Here is a 19,741-nt window from a genome sequence, read left to right on the forward strand (position 1 = left end):
GCAGTCCCGCGCATCCGGAAATCCACCATGGGTGGCAGATCCTTCTCCTTCCTGGCTGCCAAGACCTGGAACTCACTCCCCACCCACCTCCGCCTTAATCAGAACCACATCTCATTCAGAAAAGAACTGAAAACCTGGCTATTCGACAAATAAATAAGTCAACCCCTTCCCCATGCGCCTTGAGACCCTCTGGGTGAGTAGTGCGCTATACAAATATCTGAACTTGAACTTGTGGTATGTTAGGCAAACAGGCAGGATTAAAAGTGTGATAGGTGGTGATGGAACAGTCAGATGAAAGTAGGGGTTGAGACGTTTAGGAGGACAGCATGGTATATAGCGAGAGAAATGTTTGGTTGCGGCGAAAAAAGGGATGGGTAAATGTGGTAGTTAATTTATAACGGACATTGTGGTAGAGAGCAAGTATTAGCAGATTGATTACAGTGAAATTCGGCTTGGCACTAGAATGCCCTTTGGGGTGTTGGTGTGGTTTATAAAACATCTTAATGATGACGTGTGAGGTGTTGAGGAAGCAATTAGTCTCACTTTCTGAATAGGACTACAGACCAATCTGCCTTGGTTATAATGATCATAAACAAAGAAATAAAAATGTTGTCTGAGCTGAACACTGTCGTTTCTCTGGAAACCGTTCAAAGAAATGTTGACAAGATCCAGCAACTCCTAGTATTTCCAATGCTGGCAGATGACATTCCAAAGCAGCTTAGAGACCGACATCACCTAACATGTTTTGAAAAATGTTTGTATGTCATTGTTCCCAGCACATTTTACTCAACACACACACATGTAATCAACAGCGTTTGTCTTCACTGCAATGTATAACTGAACATCTGTGAAAAGTTCAAGAATGCAAAATCTTCAACTTTCAGGTTCAAGTACAGTAACTATCCTCTGTAGACGTTAAAGTTAGTTTTTTATTAATCATTTGTGAAAAAGTTCTACATTTCTTTTGTTTCATTGTAAAATTATAAAAAATTAAAGTGCGTTTCGCTTAAGCTTTGACAATGTTCATACATTTGACAGGGTAGATACATTTATCTATCAAGCATTAGGTTTGAACCTAGGAGAAAAAAACACAGAAGCTGGAATTTGCATTCCAGCGAACCTGTAAAAAAAGGAAATGTTTTGCATGTACAAAGAACCTTTGCCCAGTGAACCACATCGCAAGGAACAAGCTTGGTGTGTTATCACAGAATAAATATTTTACTTTCTGCCATACGTACAACCGCTTTTGACCATCCGTGATGGCGCACAATTGTAGTGTCTCTTGAAATTAATACGAGTAATTCAATTTGGTAAGATCAAGAAATATTCTGTATTCAGAGACCTATAGAGGAAGACATTCCTGGGTAAAAGAATTAATCTTGAATGAGCTGGCTGCATTCACGTGGGCAGGCATAATCCGGCTGGCAAAACTTCTATCTTTTTTTTTTTATCAGAATGATGATGCAATCGAACTTTATTTCCTTAAACAAATTGGAAAGATACATGGGAGTCTTTTAGAAATGCTATCGGATTAAGTACCATTACATCCCTTCGTACAAATTAGATCTAGGGCGCCTTTATCGGCAGAAGGGTGCGTTTATAAATGTTCTTGACTTCAGTCATTAGCGAGTGTCTAAATATATCCGAGAGATTAGTTTACAATATCTGGATTGTTTATGGTTTACAAGCAACGGCGATTAGTCAGTAACATAAAAATAATGCACGTTACTAACCATGTTGCAAGAATTGGGAAAACTCAATTGAAACACCCAAAAGTATGTTTTACTGGTTAGTAGACTGCATTGCAGACTGTTTAAAATATCAAAGTAGGAAGCTATGAAGACGGCTCCGTCATCCTTATACAAAAATCACAATCTCACTTTATTGAATAATCCTTAAAGAAGCAGGTGGATTCTCAGAAATACTGTAAAATATCAAAAAGAGTTCCATTTGAAATGTAAAATAAGGACTGGAGTAAAGGATACAGTTAAGACACCGAAAGAAGCCAATGTCCTTGAACTTCAGTAAAAATAAAAAGCACTGATAAGCTTAACTAGACAACTGATATAGGAGTGTAATACCACCATAATGTATTGCTTTGGTAAGTACATTACTTAACGGTGTCAAGCTGGTAACCTTTCTTAGCTTGTGACCGCAGTATATTTGCATCTACCTGAAAATGCTTGACAGCATCACTGTATTAAATTGTATCCATTGGGCTCAACCCACCAGGCTTTTGGGGGAAATTAATCCGAATACCATCAGAAAACAGGCACCACTACATAGCAAGTTGAAACCGAAGATCCTGCCATTCCTGATTTTCATATGACTTTCCTCCCTTCTGAATTTAAAAGGAAGAAGCAGTAGAACAAAGCCACCTGTGCATTATCTGTAATATTCTCGAGCAACAGATCTTCCGATTACACCTCTGCCCATTCACCTGTCCTTCAAAATGGCCAAGGCAGCCATTTCCAGAGAAGCTATTTTGGAACACCCTACTGAATGAAGACTGTGCCACTGAAATTAAGGATCCGGATCCTGTTATCGACACCCTGACCTGATTAGACCGGCCTCATAAGAGGGAATAGTGCATTCATACATGTTGGAGGACCCAGCTCACAACACAAACATTGCCAATGTAAGCCTCTGTACTATGCCTAGGTTTCTAATGGTTCTGCTACAATTCTCTAATGCAAAGTGGTCACTCAGCAATTAGCTGGCGCTCTACAAACCACCTAAATTAAAATATGCGCTCATCATATGCATAAATGGTCTGTTACTGTGGAATATTCAGAAGACCCCAAAGAGCAAAGTAAATCCCCTTTGGGTGCTCACAACACAAATAGGAAGTCTCTGCACATGCACAAAATGAGTTGATAATGCTGAGCCAGGTACTCTAAACGATTAAGTTATATAAATCCATGCTAATGGTAACTGGGTCTGGATATCTTAAAGCAGTAACTCCTGCGCTCCGACAGGTGATGCAGTCGGACTTTGCGATGGCTTCACACCACCCTGGAAGTGACGGAGCATAGCCGTGTATAGGCATCACTCTTCCATGCTGAAGTCACTTACTTTATTTTTTTCGACATTTAACGTGAATCCTGAGCCCCGCTTCCACCTTGTCTGTCTCCTGGTGATTCCAAATTTCGAAATTACGTGCCTGAAAAGAAATAGGTCTGCCAAAATAGCAGGATTCAGTTTTTGACATGAATGCAGGTACTGGTGTCTGTCAGGGAGCCTTATAATCTATTTACCCACACCAGACCTGTGTTGTACTGACTTCAGTAAGGTGCAACCAACCAGACTAGAATGCGATTCCCAGACTCTCCCAAAATGTTAGTACATTAGGTGCTGAAGGCTCTGTTTGGCTCACATTTTGGTACGGTCCAAAGGTACCAAAACATTCACACCAACTTTTACTATGAGAAGATGGAAAATGTGCTCCTCCACGTCCATGTTACAGATGAAGGACTCCATTTGGACCTTCTAAGCGGTTGTGGGTTCCTCTCCAGAAACTGAGATTTACATTTCTCACAGCTGAGTAAAGTGCTTCTTTTGTAGTGGGGGTATGCATGACTGCCGTAGTTTTTGACCTAGTATTTCCCATTGTGGCGAAGAATTCAAACCGGCTCAAAGATTGTTCAAATCAGGTCAGCCTCTTCAGAAGCCTTAATGTCCTTCCGTGTGGCTCTTACCAATACCTTAACAGCTCCCTGGATGAATCCATGTTCTTTATCAGTTAGTCGACTTGGAGCCCTAGGATACCAAGCCAACTCCTGGTACTCCAGCATTCTTCATACAGCTCCCAACTTCGGAAAGCCTTAAACTACAAGCATTAATGAGTAAAGTTAAAATGCATTCTTTCCCATATACACCCGCAGACCATGGATACTGCAGGTTTTTCAAAGGCACTGCGCCCTACCTTTCATGGAATCCCCACAATGCCTTTACCCAGTCTTAACTCTGTTTTTACCGGACTAGATTTACCTCCATTTTCAGGAGATACATTTTCTTCTTACTAAGGGAGCTATCGAGAGAGACCTGGGCTCTGATTAAAGCGAATGTTATACTTTTTTCTAAACTGGTCCTTATTGATTTTTGTTATGAATACAATAGCAAAACAACATGGTAGCATTGTGCCAACATTTAACATTACTGTTCCTGAGATCTAGGTATTAGAAAACCAAAAACATTCAAGACATTGGGGTTAATATTGAGTTATCGCTGCCATAGTACAAATGAGCAAAGTCAATGGTAAAGTATTATTCCATGATTACTCTCTCGTTATTTTAAAGGCAGGCAGGACCAAGCAGAAATATTTAGTGAGACAGGCAAACGTGGGCATCTTTACAGCCACCATAACAATTTGGGAGTGAATGCTAGTCAATAGGTACACAGAGAAAGTCATGCATACTGTTGAAGGGGCCGGACAAACTTCGCTAATTGAAGGAGACTTGGAGGACACGGCGAGAGAGTGTTTGCAGGAGGTAGTTTAGAGGCAAAAATTGTCCTGTTAGATGTGTGGTAGTGCAGGAGATGGTGATCGTGGATCTAAGGGAGATGGGAGTCATCCTTCGTTGACTACTGAAAGTCACAGTCTAGTAGTAGATCGTCCCATGCCAAAGAAATGGGATGCTTCTGAAGGCCTGTGACTTACTCGGTTCTCAGGATGGTGCTCTCTCCTTAGCTCAAGCCAACAGCGATCGTTGCCGTACCGTTACAGTAGCGGAAAGGGAAGCCTTCCATCAGCGTCTGCTTGGCTAGTAGCAGGGCTGGGTCGAGAAAGTAAGCTATTGTGGTGGTTTTCTTTGGAGGTCTGTGCCCTGGGCTCCTATCCGTGTACAAACTGGGCAGGATGGTGAGCTTTATTCTCTGTAAGCTGTAAAGTGACTGACCAGTGTTGGGACTGGGACGGGCAGGACCATGGCATGTGGTGCAATTTGGCACCAGGAACCTGGCGACCAGGGCAGCAGGTGTGGCGCGCGGGCTGTTACTCTTGCTATTTTCTCATGGCAAAGAAGGAGATGAAAGGCTCAACTGGACCTACAGCCGCTGAATGCCATCATATGGAGGGTCCAAGTGCATACTCTATTTCTGCTCAAGACCAAGAGAAATGGATGGCGTCCTTAAACTTCACTGACATGTTTAATATAGCCATCCTGCAGTCACAACGCCTTTGCCTCAGTGTGCGGTGGGGTCTGAAACCTAATTTACCATCCTAACCGTCAGCTTCATCTCTGTCTCCTGACTCTATTTACAGTGCACACTCTGAAGCATAGGGCAGATAAACAGTGGGGGTTTATTCAGACAAGGGTTTCTTTGTGTTTCAGATCATTCATTGCACTGACAATGTGTTGGATGATGAAACCAGATAAGACCAATGAAGTGTGAGTAAAATTGAAAATTGTCTCCAGTTGATTGAGTAAGGGGAGAATTGTCACTTTATATGCTTGTTGGTCTTAAGATGCTGCGCATGTTTATATATTAGTGTCCATCAATAACTTTAATATGTTTATATGGCGCTTCCTTATGCCTTCGTGTTCAAAGAACTATAAAATCTGTTTTTCTTCCAAAGTGGACTTTCATACCACAGATATTCCTCACAAGCTTATCTGGGTTAGCCATTTTTTTGTGTATATATAACATAAGTTGTTGCTTTGCTAGTCGATGTAGGGGTCTTTCCAGGAGAGTCCATCTGCTTGCAGAAGTTTACATAATTGTCCTTCTAAGTAACTTTTTATGCAACATTGCATCAGCATTTTCTTGATGTGTTGCAAGTCTTCTTAAATATTTTATTTTCAAATATATAACCCCTCCAGGCTGCTCTGATCTCAGGGAAAAATAGGCAGCCCTCTTGACCAGGCAGATACATCCTGAAGCTTCCATCTCCCTAGAGATGGATGGTTAAAGGAAAGCCTCCATCCTATTTCCGCTGCACTCTGGAGATGTAGAGGACTGGAGGGTTGGGAGGGGTTCCTTCCTTTGCAGAAGGAACAGCGAAAACGGGAATTGTGTACAAAAGCAGACGGATCTTCTTCTATGTCCCAGTCTCCGAATTTCTCATCTCAGGAACCCCATCATGTTTTCACCCTCTGTATCTCATTTCTTAACACTGTGCCTCATCCCAACCTGCTTTTCTATGATTCAGACTTTTGTCGCGTGGATTGTCTCTTCATGGCTGTCCCTCTGCTCTGGCTGGCTCTATTACTCTTCTCCCAGACTGCATATCTGTGTCTTCCAACCCGGTTATCCACCGCTTGTTGGCCTCTCATTGACTGCCACCATTTCAGCCTCTCAATGTATGTGTCCTCTGGTTTCTTTGATTTGACCTGCACAAGCAAACGTATTGGGGCCTGCCTTTTTCCCCCTCCCCTCCCTCCCTTCCTCACTTCACTAGACTTTCTCTTGGATTTCTCCCCTTGAACTTTTGTTTTGTCAGTCATTGTTCTTTGTCTGGCTCTCTTTATCTTACTCACTCCTTTTCTTTGTTGGCCTACATTGGGCAGGGTATGGGCAAGGCATTAAGTGCCTCTTACTAATCTGGGTCTCTTTTTGTTAAACCTGAGCTACAGGACTTCACATCCTAGACCACTGGATGGTCTCACCAACCCTATGCGATGTGGCACATATCTCGGACTGTTACAGCTCTCTTTCCTTTGTGCATGGATTATACTTTCTGGAGATGGACATTGCCCTCCTCCTTCTCCCCCCCCTTCCCTTGTGCCCCCGTGAATGGGTTTATTAAAGGATGCAGCAGCGGTGGTGGAGAATTGAGAAAGGCATTGGGGGAGGGCTTAAAAGCATGGAGTAGAGCACAGTTTCAACTTGCAGGTTTCTTCTGCTGGCAACATGTTAAAACCATGTTTTAACAAAAGATCTTCTTGCACCATATAACTACTCAAACTTTAGATTTACATAAATACCTCCCTAAAAATATTTCGGCTTGCATATTTTTTTCGAGTATTTTTTTATTCGGTTTTATATTGTCATATATACATACAGTATATTGAGTTGTATTGTCATTTATACATTCTTTTGCATCTTATTAGTAATCAAATTACTACTGTATTTGTTTCTAATTCATCGTTTTCACAGGAAATGTAATCAAATTAAGTGAAATCTTATTTTGATTTTCATGGTATCAAGCATGTGCTCCCAAATATGCTATGATTTGAGTTGGATAAGTGAAGTAACTTGGGACCGATTGTAGAATTTGGTGTACATATGACTCGCTAACATATGCAACCAGCTACCTTACCCTGCCAAACCCTAGTTCTTTCCATTTCGAGACTGGCAGACCTTACGTAGTCTGTTGACAGAGCCAATGGGGGGCTCCATCGACTGAATACTTAAGACGAGTAGGAGCTGTCGGTAGGAAGGACATTACACTGCCAACGCTATGTACTGTGAAGGGTGTAATGTTTTTTTCCCCGTCCATCACCACCAACAAAAATTTGGCAGTGAGGAACAGAAAAACAAAGACCCCCACACCGTGGTAAAAAACTCCCTGAAAAACAAAAAAAGAACTCCTGCTTTGTGAGTTTGTTTCTGGAAAAACAAAAAGCTGAGAGTTTGGTGGATGTCCTTCATAACTTATGGCCGCCGTCCACCAGACTTTTAGTATATTGAAAGGAACCGCCATGACTGGCCTTAACACATTGGCCTTCAATATACAGAGATGCCAACTGGGCTGGCAGGCATGCTTACATTTGGCAGGCTCTAGTCCTTTCAGGATGGTACTGTCTTTCACTACGCAGACTGACTGTTCTCCGTCTGACAAACCTTAAATCAGGCCCTTAGGTCGTTTGAATGTTGGAAGTGAGTTTGACTAGATTTGTAAGAGGTCGACATATGTGTCACGAATTTCTTTGCTGGTCTATATTTTTCGAGTGTACGTTTTTACAAAATGTGTGTTCGGATTGTGTTCACAAAGAACGAATTTTGTATGCTTGTAATTCCTACCCTACCTCTAAGCATATTTTGCAGTAGTTTTAGTTTTTATTTCTTATTATTTTAATCCATTACTGGTTTGTTTTTCCAAACAGTACCTCTATTTTTTATGAGTTCAAATATAGATCTTGGCCCTCATTTTCTAGTGTGTTATATCTGGCGTGATATGGTGTTTTTGTTTCCCTTTTTTTAGAATGACGGTATTATGTTCTCAAGCTGTAGGTGGAACATTTGTAATCCACGTTCCATAAAGCTTCTTTTTTTCTTTCTGCAAATGTAGAGAATAATTTGTTTAAAATACGGCATCCTACACTGCTTTGCCCAATTTCTTTTTCTGTAAGGAATTTCCTGGTCAACCCAAAAAAAGCGTCCTAAATTGCAGGCATTCCTAATCATACAGCTATCTTAAAGAAATTATTTATTTTTTCTTTTTCAGTTGAATAGTACTTATGTTTTCCCCTGTTTTCTTTTTCAGCGGGGATCTGACGAGCTTCTTTCTTCTGGTTTCGCTAACGGGCCCTTTACCATGAGCAATTCTACTCCAGCTACAGGTAGAGTGAGAACAAAAATATTTGATGTCCACTTTACTGAGCCGTGCTACCCTTCCAGAAACCCATGCTTGCTCTTGACACTTTCTACTTCGGTTTACTTTTGGGTTTGTTAGAATATATTGTGCACATTAGTGATAATGTTCAATGTATGCCACTATTATTTAAAAGATCCAGTTCATACCCAACTGTACTTGCGCACAAAACACCGAAGTGTGCAATATGTGTGATTTTTGAGGGCCAGTTCACATTCTTTGTCAACACAATCCGGGATTTGAGCCACACATAAAAATTCGAATTGAAAATTCATCTATTTCAATTGCATATAAAGTGCATATATATATATATATATATATATATATATATATATATATATATATATATTTCCACACACTCCTGGTCGTGATTCCTTAGTTGAAAAACCAGAGTCGGAGCCCAATTGTTTTTACGTTGCTGTCAGTTTATTGGCAGAACAAAACCCAACGCGTTTCAAGATCCACCGATCTCTTGCTCACGGGTGGGGCTATGCTGGTACTGACCTTCATTTAAAGAGACATGGTGTTTACAATTAGTGCACGTGTGTGTAGACATAAAGAAAATATCACATATGCTCAGTCTGTTCATTGTAAATCACGTTTCATGTAAACAATTATACCACTCCTCACAAAAATATGGGAATAGATAAGGAAGCCGAAATTATTATTATTCAAACTCTATATACAATGGTTGTTTTCCATGGGTAATTAATCAGTCTACCCAAATAACCAGCGCGCTTGCGCAAACCACAATGTCCGGTTCTGTGTTATTGACACACGATCCCCGATTCTCATTCAATTATTATTTTGCCCCAGTGGGCCAAAGTTCATCAATTCAATCAATCTTGGCTTCCAATGATGCCCAAGTGGGCAGTAGTTTCTCCCATATCCTGTAAAGGAAAAAAGAAAACAGGACTGTAGCAATATTCTACGATATTTACATTTCAAATTTGTGCAAAAAGAAATTATCCTTGTTAAAAACAATTTAAAATTTAAATTCCAGATACCAAAAGAAGCAGCAGCCTGTTCTACATACAAGAAACCGTATTCTATGTTTGGAGGTGAATGGCTAGCTCCTCACCCAAGTTGTGTCCATTGGGCTGCAAGGTATTATACATTATGATGTATTTTGATTCCAACTTGCGTAGCTCTAGCCACCTATTCCCTCCCCTCTCATTAGGTTCAACGCTGTCCAATACACAGAATTTCATCAAATTTGAATTTTTGTTGTGTACCTGTGCAAAATGCCTCGCTACCGGGTACTGCTGATTCTCATTTCTTATTGCTCTCTGGTGCTCTAGAATTCTTAACTTTGCTTGTTTGGTAGTGCAGCCTATGTAAAAATTTTTTTTTACACGGACACTCTAGAGCATATACCACATACTGTGTGGTGCAGCTGAGATGCTTGGTGATTGTATGGGCACTTCTGTCTTTGGATAATTGAATCGTTTTCCGAGTACAACTGTATTTGCAGGCTTTACATCTAAGACATGGAAAAAATCCTTGAATAGAATTAGTTTTCTTACTCTCCTTTATCAAAGTACTGCTCAGAGTATCCCTAAGGGATTTTGCTTTCCTGTACGTTAGTGAGGGAATATCGTGGATTGCCTCCTTAACATCATTATCCAATTTTAGTGTCTCCCAGTACTTGGTAAGGCTTTTACGAAGTTCCCATGATTGATTATTGTACGTCGTAATAAACCGTACCTTCTCATCCTTTTTATGTTCTTTAGGGATTAATAGATCTTTCCTGTCCATTGTATTGACCTTTGTCACTGCCTGTTGTATAATTTTATCACTGTACCCCCTCTCTGAGAATCGTTGTATCATGATCTCCCTCTCTTCCTGAAAACCTTCGTCAGAACTACAGTTTCTCTTGGCCCTTATAAGTTCGCCCAAAGGAATGCTTCGTATCAGGCTTTGAGGGTGGCTGCTTCCTGCATGTAGCAGACTATTTCCAGCCGTCAATTTCCGAAATAGAGTACTTGTGAGTTTGCCACCTTTGACTGTCAGTTTAACGTCTAAGAATTCCAATTGGTCTTTGCTGATCACACTTGTGAATTTAAGATTCAGAGAGTTGTTGTTTAAATTTGATTCAAATTCGTGTATTTGGTCCAAAGTGCCATCCCAAACACAGAAAATATCGTCTATGTATCGTTTCCAGAGGATGACGTGGGCACTGTAGTGGGCGATCTTCCTCACCACTAGCTCCTCCCACCAGCCTAGATATAAACACGCCAGGCTGGGGGAAAAACACGTGCCCATCGCCACCCCCCGGATCTGTTTATACATGGATTTGTTGAAGATGAAAAAGTTGTTTTTCATACATTCCCAAATCATGTCGAGTAACATGTGGGTGTGTGATAGAAGGGAAACGGATCTGTTCCTGAGATAGAATTCGCATGCTTCTACCCCTAACTCCTGCGGGATACTAGTGTATAAACTAGCCACATCAAAGCTGACCAGCCAGTACTGAGGGCTCCACACGACATCCTTGATGATACCCAAAAAATCAGATGAATCCCTGACATATGAGGGTAACTCACTCACATAGGGCTGTAGAAAATGATCCACATACCTGCTGGTTTTTTCATGAAGACTACCCACCGACGAAACAATAGGTCTGCCGGGGGGTGCCTCCAAGTTCTTGTGCAACTTAGGCAGAAAATATAACGCCGGTACTTTTGGATATTTTACCTGAAGATAGTTAAATTCATCATCCTCAAGTATACCTCTGGCTTTCCAGTCACACAATTTCTCATCATATGTACTTCTGGATACATTGTAATCCTCTCTAGTTGCCTTCACATAACTTTGTGCATCAGATAGTTGCATCAACCCCTCCTTCAGGTACATATCAATGGGCCACAGCACCACATTCCCACCCTTGTCGCTATTTTTTATCACCACATCTACCCAACCTTCCATCTCTTTCAGTGCAAGAAACTGTTTTTTGTTAAGGTTCCAGTTGGTTTTGGGCTTCATTCTGTCCAAACGTCTCATTTCTTGTAACATTCCACGTTCAAAGCTATCGATGTAGCTGTTTGTGATTTGAGGAACAAACACAGATTTTGGTTTAAAACCACTTCTACTAGTCATATGTATAGTATCCTCAGTATCAACCAAGTTCAAAACAGCATTGTCAATCACATCATCACAGCCCGCCAATAATTGTATAGATTGTAGCAGTTCTGCGTCATTGACACTTAAGGTACTTGGTTTCACTATCATTGAATCTTTTCTGAGTCGTGGTTTATTGGCAAACCATTTCCGCAATTTTAATTTGCGTGTGAAACAAAAAAGATCAATGCGAGCACTGGTGAAATTAAATGTTGAAGTTGGACAGAATGAGAGCCCCCTGGAAAGTACTTCAATTTGTGTAGGTGTTAAAGTACGATTAGAGAGATTTACCACTGTCATGGAGTTTATATTTTCGCCGCCTTGCCTCTGGTTACCACTCCTGTTGTACTTGGCGCCGCTTCGGATAATTTGCTGCCTCTTCCGCGACCTCCTCTGCCGCCTCTTCCACGCCCTTTTGTTGGAGTGCCTGTCTGGCGTTCCTTGGTCATCAGGGCTACTTCCTTTAAAATTAATTCTTTTACTGGAATTTGTTCCAGAGGCTCAGAAACATCACTCTCAATAGAACCGGTATCATCTTCCAAAGTTACACTCTCATTCGGAATAGTTGCCCCAGAATTTGGTAACGTTGTCTTATTTCCGGGTACAGTGTGTCTCTTCACAGTAGATTTTTTTTGCGGCATCCCTGATTACTTCGTACCGCTTGGCAAAAGTCAAAATCTGGCCCTTGCTATAATCTACCTCATCACGGTAAAATTTGCGTTGTTTCTTCTCCTTAATTTCATCTTCAATTTTGTCAAGGCGTTTCTGCATTTTCTCCATTTCAGCCACAAATTCACTCTCTGTGTATTTAGTTTTCAGTTTCTGAATTATTGTTTCATTTTCTGTGTTAATTTTGGCACATTCCTTTTCCGCGTTTTTTACGAGCATTTTCAACATATTGATGGAACAGATATGATTATTCTCCATCCAATCACTGATTAATTCGGGGTCTGGATCTTGAAACGTGGGTATAATGAAGATCCGCAGACCACGCGGTATTCTGTTGCACTCTAAATATTTTGTCAAAGCAGCCGCCTCCCACCAGCGCGACTGCTCGCGTTTAAGATTTTTCCAAAGTGCATCCCAAAGCGTTTTTGCTTCGTTTGTTTGCTTACCGGGTGGTTGTGATTTCTCCCCCTGCCCGGTCTCCTTTGATGTGAACAGTTTAGCGGCTGCTTCCGCCCTTCTACTATTCCTTGTTTCCGCCATTCCTTCGACACAACAAACCAGCCGGTATGTTGTTGTTGCAGCGTATTCTTCCGTATAGCCTGACCACTGGCTGTCACTTTCACCCAATCCGGGGCGGGAAATCGTTTTTAAACTTAACTTTCAGTCCGACTCGATAACACCCTGTCGGATATCACTGCAAGCTTTCGCGAGTTCAAAGCCTGCATCTGTTGCTCTCATTACGAATCCCAAAGCTCAGTGTAGCCATAAATCAGGCGGGCAATAGCAATTATTTCAAAATTGCACACACACGGAGTTGGCGTGCTAAAGCCTCTTTGGACGGCGGGCTCACGACGGGGTACGCCAGCCCCTATAATTCCACACACTCCTGGTCGTGATTCCTTAGTTGAAAAACCAGAGTCGGAGCCCAATTGTTTTTACGTTGCTGTCAGTTTATTGGCAGAACAAAACCCAACGCGTTTCAAGATCCACCGATCTCTTGCTCACGGGTGGGGCTATGCTGGTACTGACCTTCATTTAAAGAGACATGGTGTTTACAATTAGTGCACGTGTGTGTAGACATAAAGAAAATATCACATATGCTCAGTCTGTTCATTGTAAATCACGTTTCATGTAAACAATTATACCACTCCTCACAAAAATATGGGAATAGATAAGGAAGCCGAAATTATTATTATTCAAACTCTATATACAATGGTTGTTTTCCATGGGTAATTAATCAGTCTACCCAAATAACCAGCGCGCTTGCGCAAACCACAATGTCCGGTTCTGTGTTATTGACACACGATCCCCGATTCTCATTCAATTATTATTTTGCCCCAGTGGGCCAAAGTTCATCAATTCAATCAATCTTGGCTTCCAATATATATCTATATCTCTCCTACTGGCGATAGCCAGTAGGTATATATAGGTAGGATTTTTTTCCTATGGGATTTTTGAAAATTCTATGTCGAATAACTTTGGCGTTTGAGGACAGAATTGGCTGAAATTTTCAGGAAAATGGAACATTTTGTTTCTGAGCAGCCCCTGAAAATTTGGGGGGGTTTCGTCAAGGGGGGTCCGAGGAAAAAAGGGGGGTCCCAAAACGTGTTTTTCCCATGCAATTTTCCATAGGGCGGTTGGCCTCACTTTTAGCCTGAACGGCTGAATGGATTTACACCAAACTTGACAAAATTGTAGGGACTGGTAGCCCGATGTGCCTTTGCTATGTCTCAAGATATAGGCTCCAGTGGTTTTTACGAAAATTAACTTTGAAAAATATATATTGGGCTACATTGGGCTATATATATGTTGGAGCCCAAATGTAGCCTAATGTAGCCCAAATGTAGCCCAAAGATGGCCACCAGAGACAAAAAAAAACAAATGTAGCCCAAATATCAGCCAGATGTAGCCCAACTATAGCCCAATGACAGAATGTCCCAGAGTGTTCTAAAGAACAACTAGAGTGCTAACAGTCCTACTTATTACAAAGGTATGGCACACCTGAAGCCATCTTGTTTGGAATAAAGTGGTAACTCTTAAAATATTTAATTTAAAAAGGAACAAAATGAGGGGGTTCATTTTGCCATAGAAAGTATGATTAGCGAATATATGCCGAAATCCCGCATACCATCAGTCCGCAAAAAAAATCCCGCATGTACTATTAGGCCGCAAATTAAAATAACGAAAACCTTTAGAACGAATATGCCTTTAGCATACACTAAACAACTAAACTACCCTAAACCCTAAAACACTACCCTCAGCATGACCCTACACTACACAAACAGTACAACACTACCCTAAACCCTAAAACACTACCCCCAGCATGACCCTACACTACAACACTACCTTAAACCCTAAAACACTACCCCCAGCATGACCCTACACTACGCAAACACTACAACACTACCCAAAACCCTAAAACACTACACCCCAGCATGACCCTACACTACGCAAACACTACAACACTACCCTAAAACACTACCCCCAGCATGACCCTACACTACACAAACACTACAACACAACCCTAAACCCTAAAACACTACCCCCAGCATGACCCTACACTACGCAAACACTACAACACAACCCTAAACCCTAAAACACTACCCCCAGCATGACCCTACACTACGCAAACACTACAACACTACCCTAAACCCTAAAACACTACACCCCAGCATGACCCTACACTACGCAAACACTACAACACTACCCAAAACCCTAAAACACTACACCCCAGCATGACCCTACACTACGCAAACACTAAAACACTACCCTAAACCCTAAAACACTACCCCCAGCATGACCCTACACTACGCAAACACTACAACACTACCCTAAACCCTAAAACACTACCCCCAGCATGACCCTACACTACGCAAACACTACAACACTACCCTAAACCCTAAAACACTACCCCCAGCATGACCCTACACTACGCAAACACTACAACACTACCCTAAACCCTAAAACACTACCCCCAGCATGACCCTACACTACGCAAACATTACAACACTACCCAAAACCCTAAAACACTACCCCCAGCATGACCCTACACTACGCAAACACTACAACACTACCCAAAACCCTAAAACACTACCCCCCAGCATGACCCTACACTACGCAAACACTACAACACTACCCAAAACCCTAAAACACTACCCCCAGCATGACCCTACACTACGCAAACACTACAACACTACCCAAAACCCTAAAACACTACCCCCAGCATGACCCTACACTACGCAAACACTACAACACTACCCAAAACCCTAAAACACTACACCCCAGCATGACCCTACACTACGCAAACACTACAACACTACCCAAAACCCTAAAACACTACACCCCAGCATGACCCTACACTACGCAAACACTACAACACTACCCAAAACCCTAAAACACTACCCCCAGCATGACCCTACACTACGCAAACACTACAACACTACCCAAAACCCTAAAACACTACCCCCAGCATGACCCTACACTACGCAAACACTACAACACTACCCTAAACCCTAAAACACTACCCCCAGCATGACCCTACACTACGCAAACACTCAACACTACCCAAAACCCTAAAACACTACACCCCAGCATGACCCTACACTACGCAAACACTACAACACTACCCTAAACCACTACCCCCAGCATGACCCTACACTACGCAAACACTACAACACTACCCAAAACCCTAAAACACTACACCCCAGCATGACCCTACACTACGCAAACACTACAACACTACCCTAAACCCTAAAACACTACCCCCAGCATTACCCTACACTACGCAAACACTACAACACTACCCTAAACCCTAAAACACTACCCCCAGCATGACCCTACACTACGCAAACACTACAACACTACCCTAAACCCTAAAACACTACCCCCAGCATGACCCTACACTACGCAAACACTACAACACTACCCTAAACCCTAAAACACTACCCCCAGCATGACCCTACACTACGCAAACATTACAACACTACCCAAAACCCTAAAACACTACCCCCAGCATGACCCTACACTACGCAAACACTACAACACTACCCAAAACCCTAAAACACTACCCCCCAGCATGACCCTACACTACGCAAACACTACAACACTACCCAAAACCCTAAAACACTACCCCCAGCATGACCCTACACTACGCAAACACTACAACACTACCCAAAACCCTAAAACACTACCCCCAGCATGACCCTACACTACGCAAACACTACAACACTACCCAAAACCCTAAAACACTACACCCCAGCATGACCCTACACTACGCAAACACTACAACACTACCCAAAACCCTAAAACACTACACCCCAGCATGACCCTACACTACGCAAACACTACAACACTACCCAAAACCCTAAAACACTACCCCCAGCATGACCCTACACTACGCAAACACTACAACACTACCCAAAACCCTAAAACACTACCCCCCAGCATGACCCTACACTACGCAAACACTACAACACTATCCTAAACCCTAAAACACTACGCCCAGCATGACCCTACACTACGCAAACACTACAACACTACCCTAAAACACTAGCCCCGGCATGACCCTACACTACGCAAACACTACAACACAACCCTAAACCCTAAAACACTACCCCCAGCATGACCCTACACTACACAAACACTACAACACTACCCTAAACCCTAAAACACTACCCCCAGCATGACCCTACACTACGCAAACACTACAACACAACCCTAAACCCTAAAACACTACCCCCAGCATGACCCTACACTAAACAACCACCACAACTCTACACTAACACAACACTACACTACACTACACAACACTACACTACACTACACAATCACTAACCCACGAAAAAATTAACACAAACCCACTTACCTCTCTCGTCATCGTGGTTTTCACAACGCAAATGCATTTACCATACATGCCTTTAAAACGTAATTCTTTGTAAAGGCATGCGCGATAAATGCACATGCGTTTTGAAAAAATGCGGGATAATGGTATGCGAGGTCAATGACCAGTTGCGGGATAATGGTATGCGGACTGAAAGTCTGCGGGATAAAAAATGCGGGAAAATGGCTGCAAACCATGATTAGCAGCAGACTTCCCTGGTGAGCACTAGCTTTACTACAGTGATCTAATGAGCAACTAGAGAGCTAACATTCAGAATTTATGGCAAATGTGTGACACATCTGAATGCCTTCTTGATAGAACCAAAGTAAACAAGCATTGAAAATGCAATAGATCTCGCCCTCGTTTAAGTTAAAGCCATTCTGTTTGTAATGAGGTGGCTTTTTAGCTTTGCTTTTATTTGTGTTTTTAAAACTTTCATGTAAATAGCATGCATATGTATGCATATATGTATATGTATGCATGCATTTATATTTATATAGATATGCAGATTATATATGTTTCTATATGTATATTACCTACTGGCGATAGCCAGTGGGTATATATAGTTAGGATTTTTTCTCTATGGGATTTCTGAAAATTCTATGTCTAATAACTTTGGCGTTTGTGGACGGAATTGGCTGAAAATTTCAGGAAAATGGCACATTTTGTTTCTGAGCAGCCCCTGAAAATTTGGGGGGGTTTCGGCAAGGGGGGGCCAAGAAAAAAGGGGGGTCCCAAAACGCGTTTTTCCCATTCATTTTTCCATAGGGCGGTTGGACTCACTTTTAGCTCGAACGGCTGAATAGATTTACATGAAACTTGGCAAAATTGTAGATATGGTTTGCCCGACGTGCCTTTGCTATGTCTCAATATATGTGCTCCAGTGGATTTTGAGAAATTAACGTTTAAAAATATATATATATCTGTGACAGCGCTCCGGTTAGCGCCCCGGTTCGCGTACCTGACGCGTAACGGAACTTCGCGAAGCGAAGCTGATTGGCTCTCCGGTGTCTGTCAACATTCTAAACAGTCCGGAGCGGCCGCCATCTTGTCTCTCGGTACGATCGAGAGACAAGATGTGGTGAAAAACGAAGGGGGAAATGAAGGAAAGGGGGCAAGGTAGACCACTCCTGACCCCCTAGGATTGATGAGGGGGATATTAAAGTGCCCCGCGATTTTTCGTGGTAGAGGCGCTTCCCGGTACGCGAACCGGGCAGCTAACCGGCAGCGTAACGGGAGTCCGCCATCTTGTGTTTTTGGAGCGTCCGGTTCGCGTACCGGGTAGCGTCCCGGTAAGCGTAACAAGGGGAAAACCAAGAGAAACAATAAAAAAAAATTAAGGGAATAGATTTCCAGCAAACTTGGCAAAATTGTAGGGACTGTTTGTTTGATGTGCCTTTGCAAGGCCTCAAGATATGTGCACGTGTGGATTTTGTCTAATTAAGGTTAAAAAAAATATATATATCTGTAAGCGTGCTCCGGCACGCTTACTTTACGGGTTTTGTTTGCGCTGCAGAGCCGATACGTCACGGTTATGCGACGCGTTATGAGGCGTCTCACGTGGCTACGTGATACGTCACGTAATAAAGAATATATTTTACAGCTATAACTGTTTCCTGTGAGTCTGCTATTGCGCTCCATTTATTTATGCACCTGTTCATACCCAATTGGTGCCTGCCATCAAAGGGTACTAATCTGGTGGCTGTTGCCCTACTAACCGGAAGATCCATGTCAAGTTCAAGGGCATTATGATCCCTGTCATGCCTTGTTATGATTACCATCTTAGTGCTAAACGTGCAAAGTCTAACATCGACTAGTATGTAAGCTATTAGACTGGTACTTTGGATCTGATTAAATGGGTGCCTCCCCTCCCTATCTTATGTTGCACGCTCACAGATTTAGCGGCTGGGCATTTATTTGTAGAGCCAACAGAGACCATTTCTTTATGGGGTCTATTGTCAAGTAAGGAATGGACCGGACTCTATCCCCCTCCTGCGTAAAGTTATTAATGCTCTTATTCAAAGGCTTAAATAGACCATTAAAATCACCACCCGCTAAATTATGTGCTCCCTCCGGCAATTCTGCCAGTTGAGCAGCAAGCAATTCGACTGTAGAGCGTTCCGGTCTAGTGCCCATAGGTTTTGAGTAAAAATATATATATACAGCTAGCCCAAATGGTGAAGAGTTTTACACACAATGTCATCCATTAACTCCACCTTTTCCACTGTGCACCCAAGATGAGTTCTGACCCAGGTCATCAAACCCCCAGAGGTCTACCTCTGCTACTAACTAGTCCCTCATTACTATAGATAACAAAGCTTGCTTGCTGCTTTTTTAATGGTTCACCAGGTTTCTTGATAAAGGCAAACGTCAAATAGGTCAATAAAAAGACCCTAGTCCATGCAATATAGTTTGGAGCCTATACCGGCGACGTCCACAAAAGGACCCTAAATAGGAGCTGAGGTTGAACAACACTTAGCATTTTGAGGCGGGGCTATGGAGATGCTGTCTGCCTTAATGTCCGTCTGTCTGGGTCG

At 42.2% G+C, this 19,741-nt stretch overlaps 1 protein-coding gene across 1 annotated transcript in view; it reads left to right on the forward strand.

Annotated features, from left to right (window-relative positions):
* The window catches only part of PTBP3 (polypyrimidine tract binding protein 3), a 634,697-nt gene that overhangs the window by 205,164 nt on the left and 409,792 nt on the right, over positions 1-19,741 (forward strand). The window contains exon 2 of the mRNA XM_078676642.1: positions 8,429-8,504. Coding sequence (XP_078532768.1) covers positions 8,480-8,504 — 25 coding nt within the window. The 5' untranslated portion in view covers positions 8,429-8,479. The remainder of the gene's footprint in view (positions 1-8,428; positions 8,505-19,741) is intronic.

This window comes from Lissotriton helveticus, chromosome 2_1, assembly GCF_964261635.1.
Source record: "Lissotriton helveticus chromosome 2_1, aLisHel1.1, whole genome shotgun sequence".
NCBI classification, from domain to species: domain Eukaryota; kingdom Metazoa; phylum Chordata; class Amphibia; order Caudata; family Salamandridae; genus Lissotriton; species Lissotriton helveticus.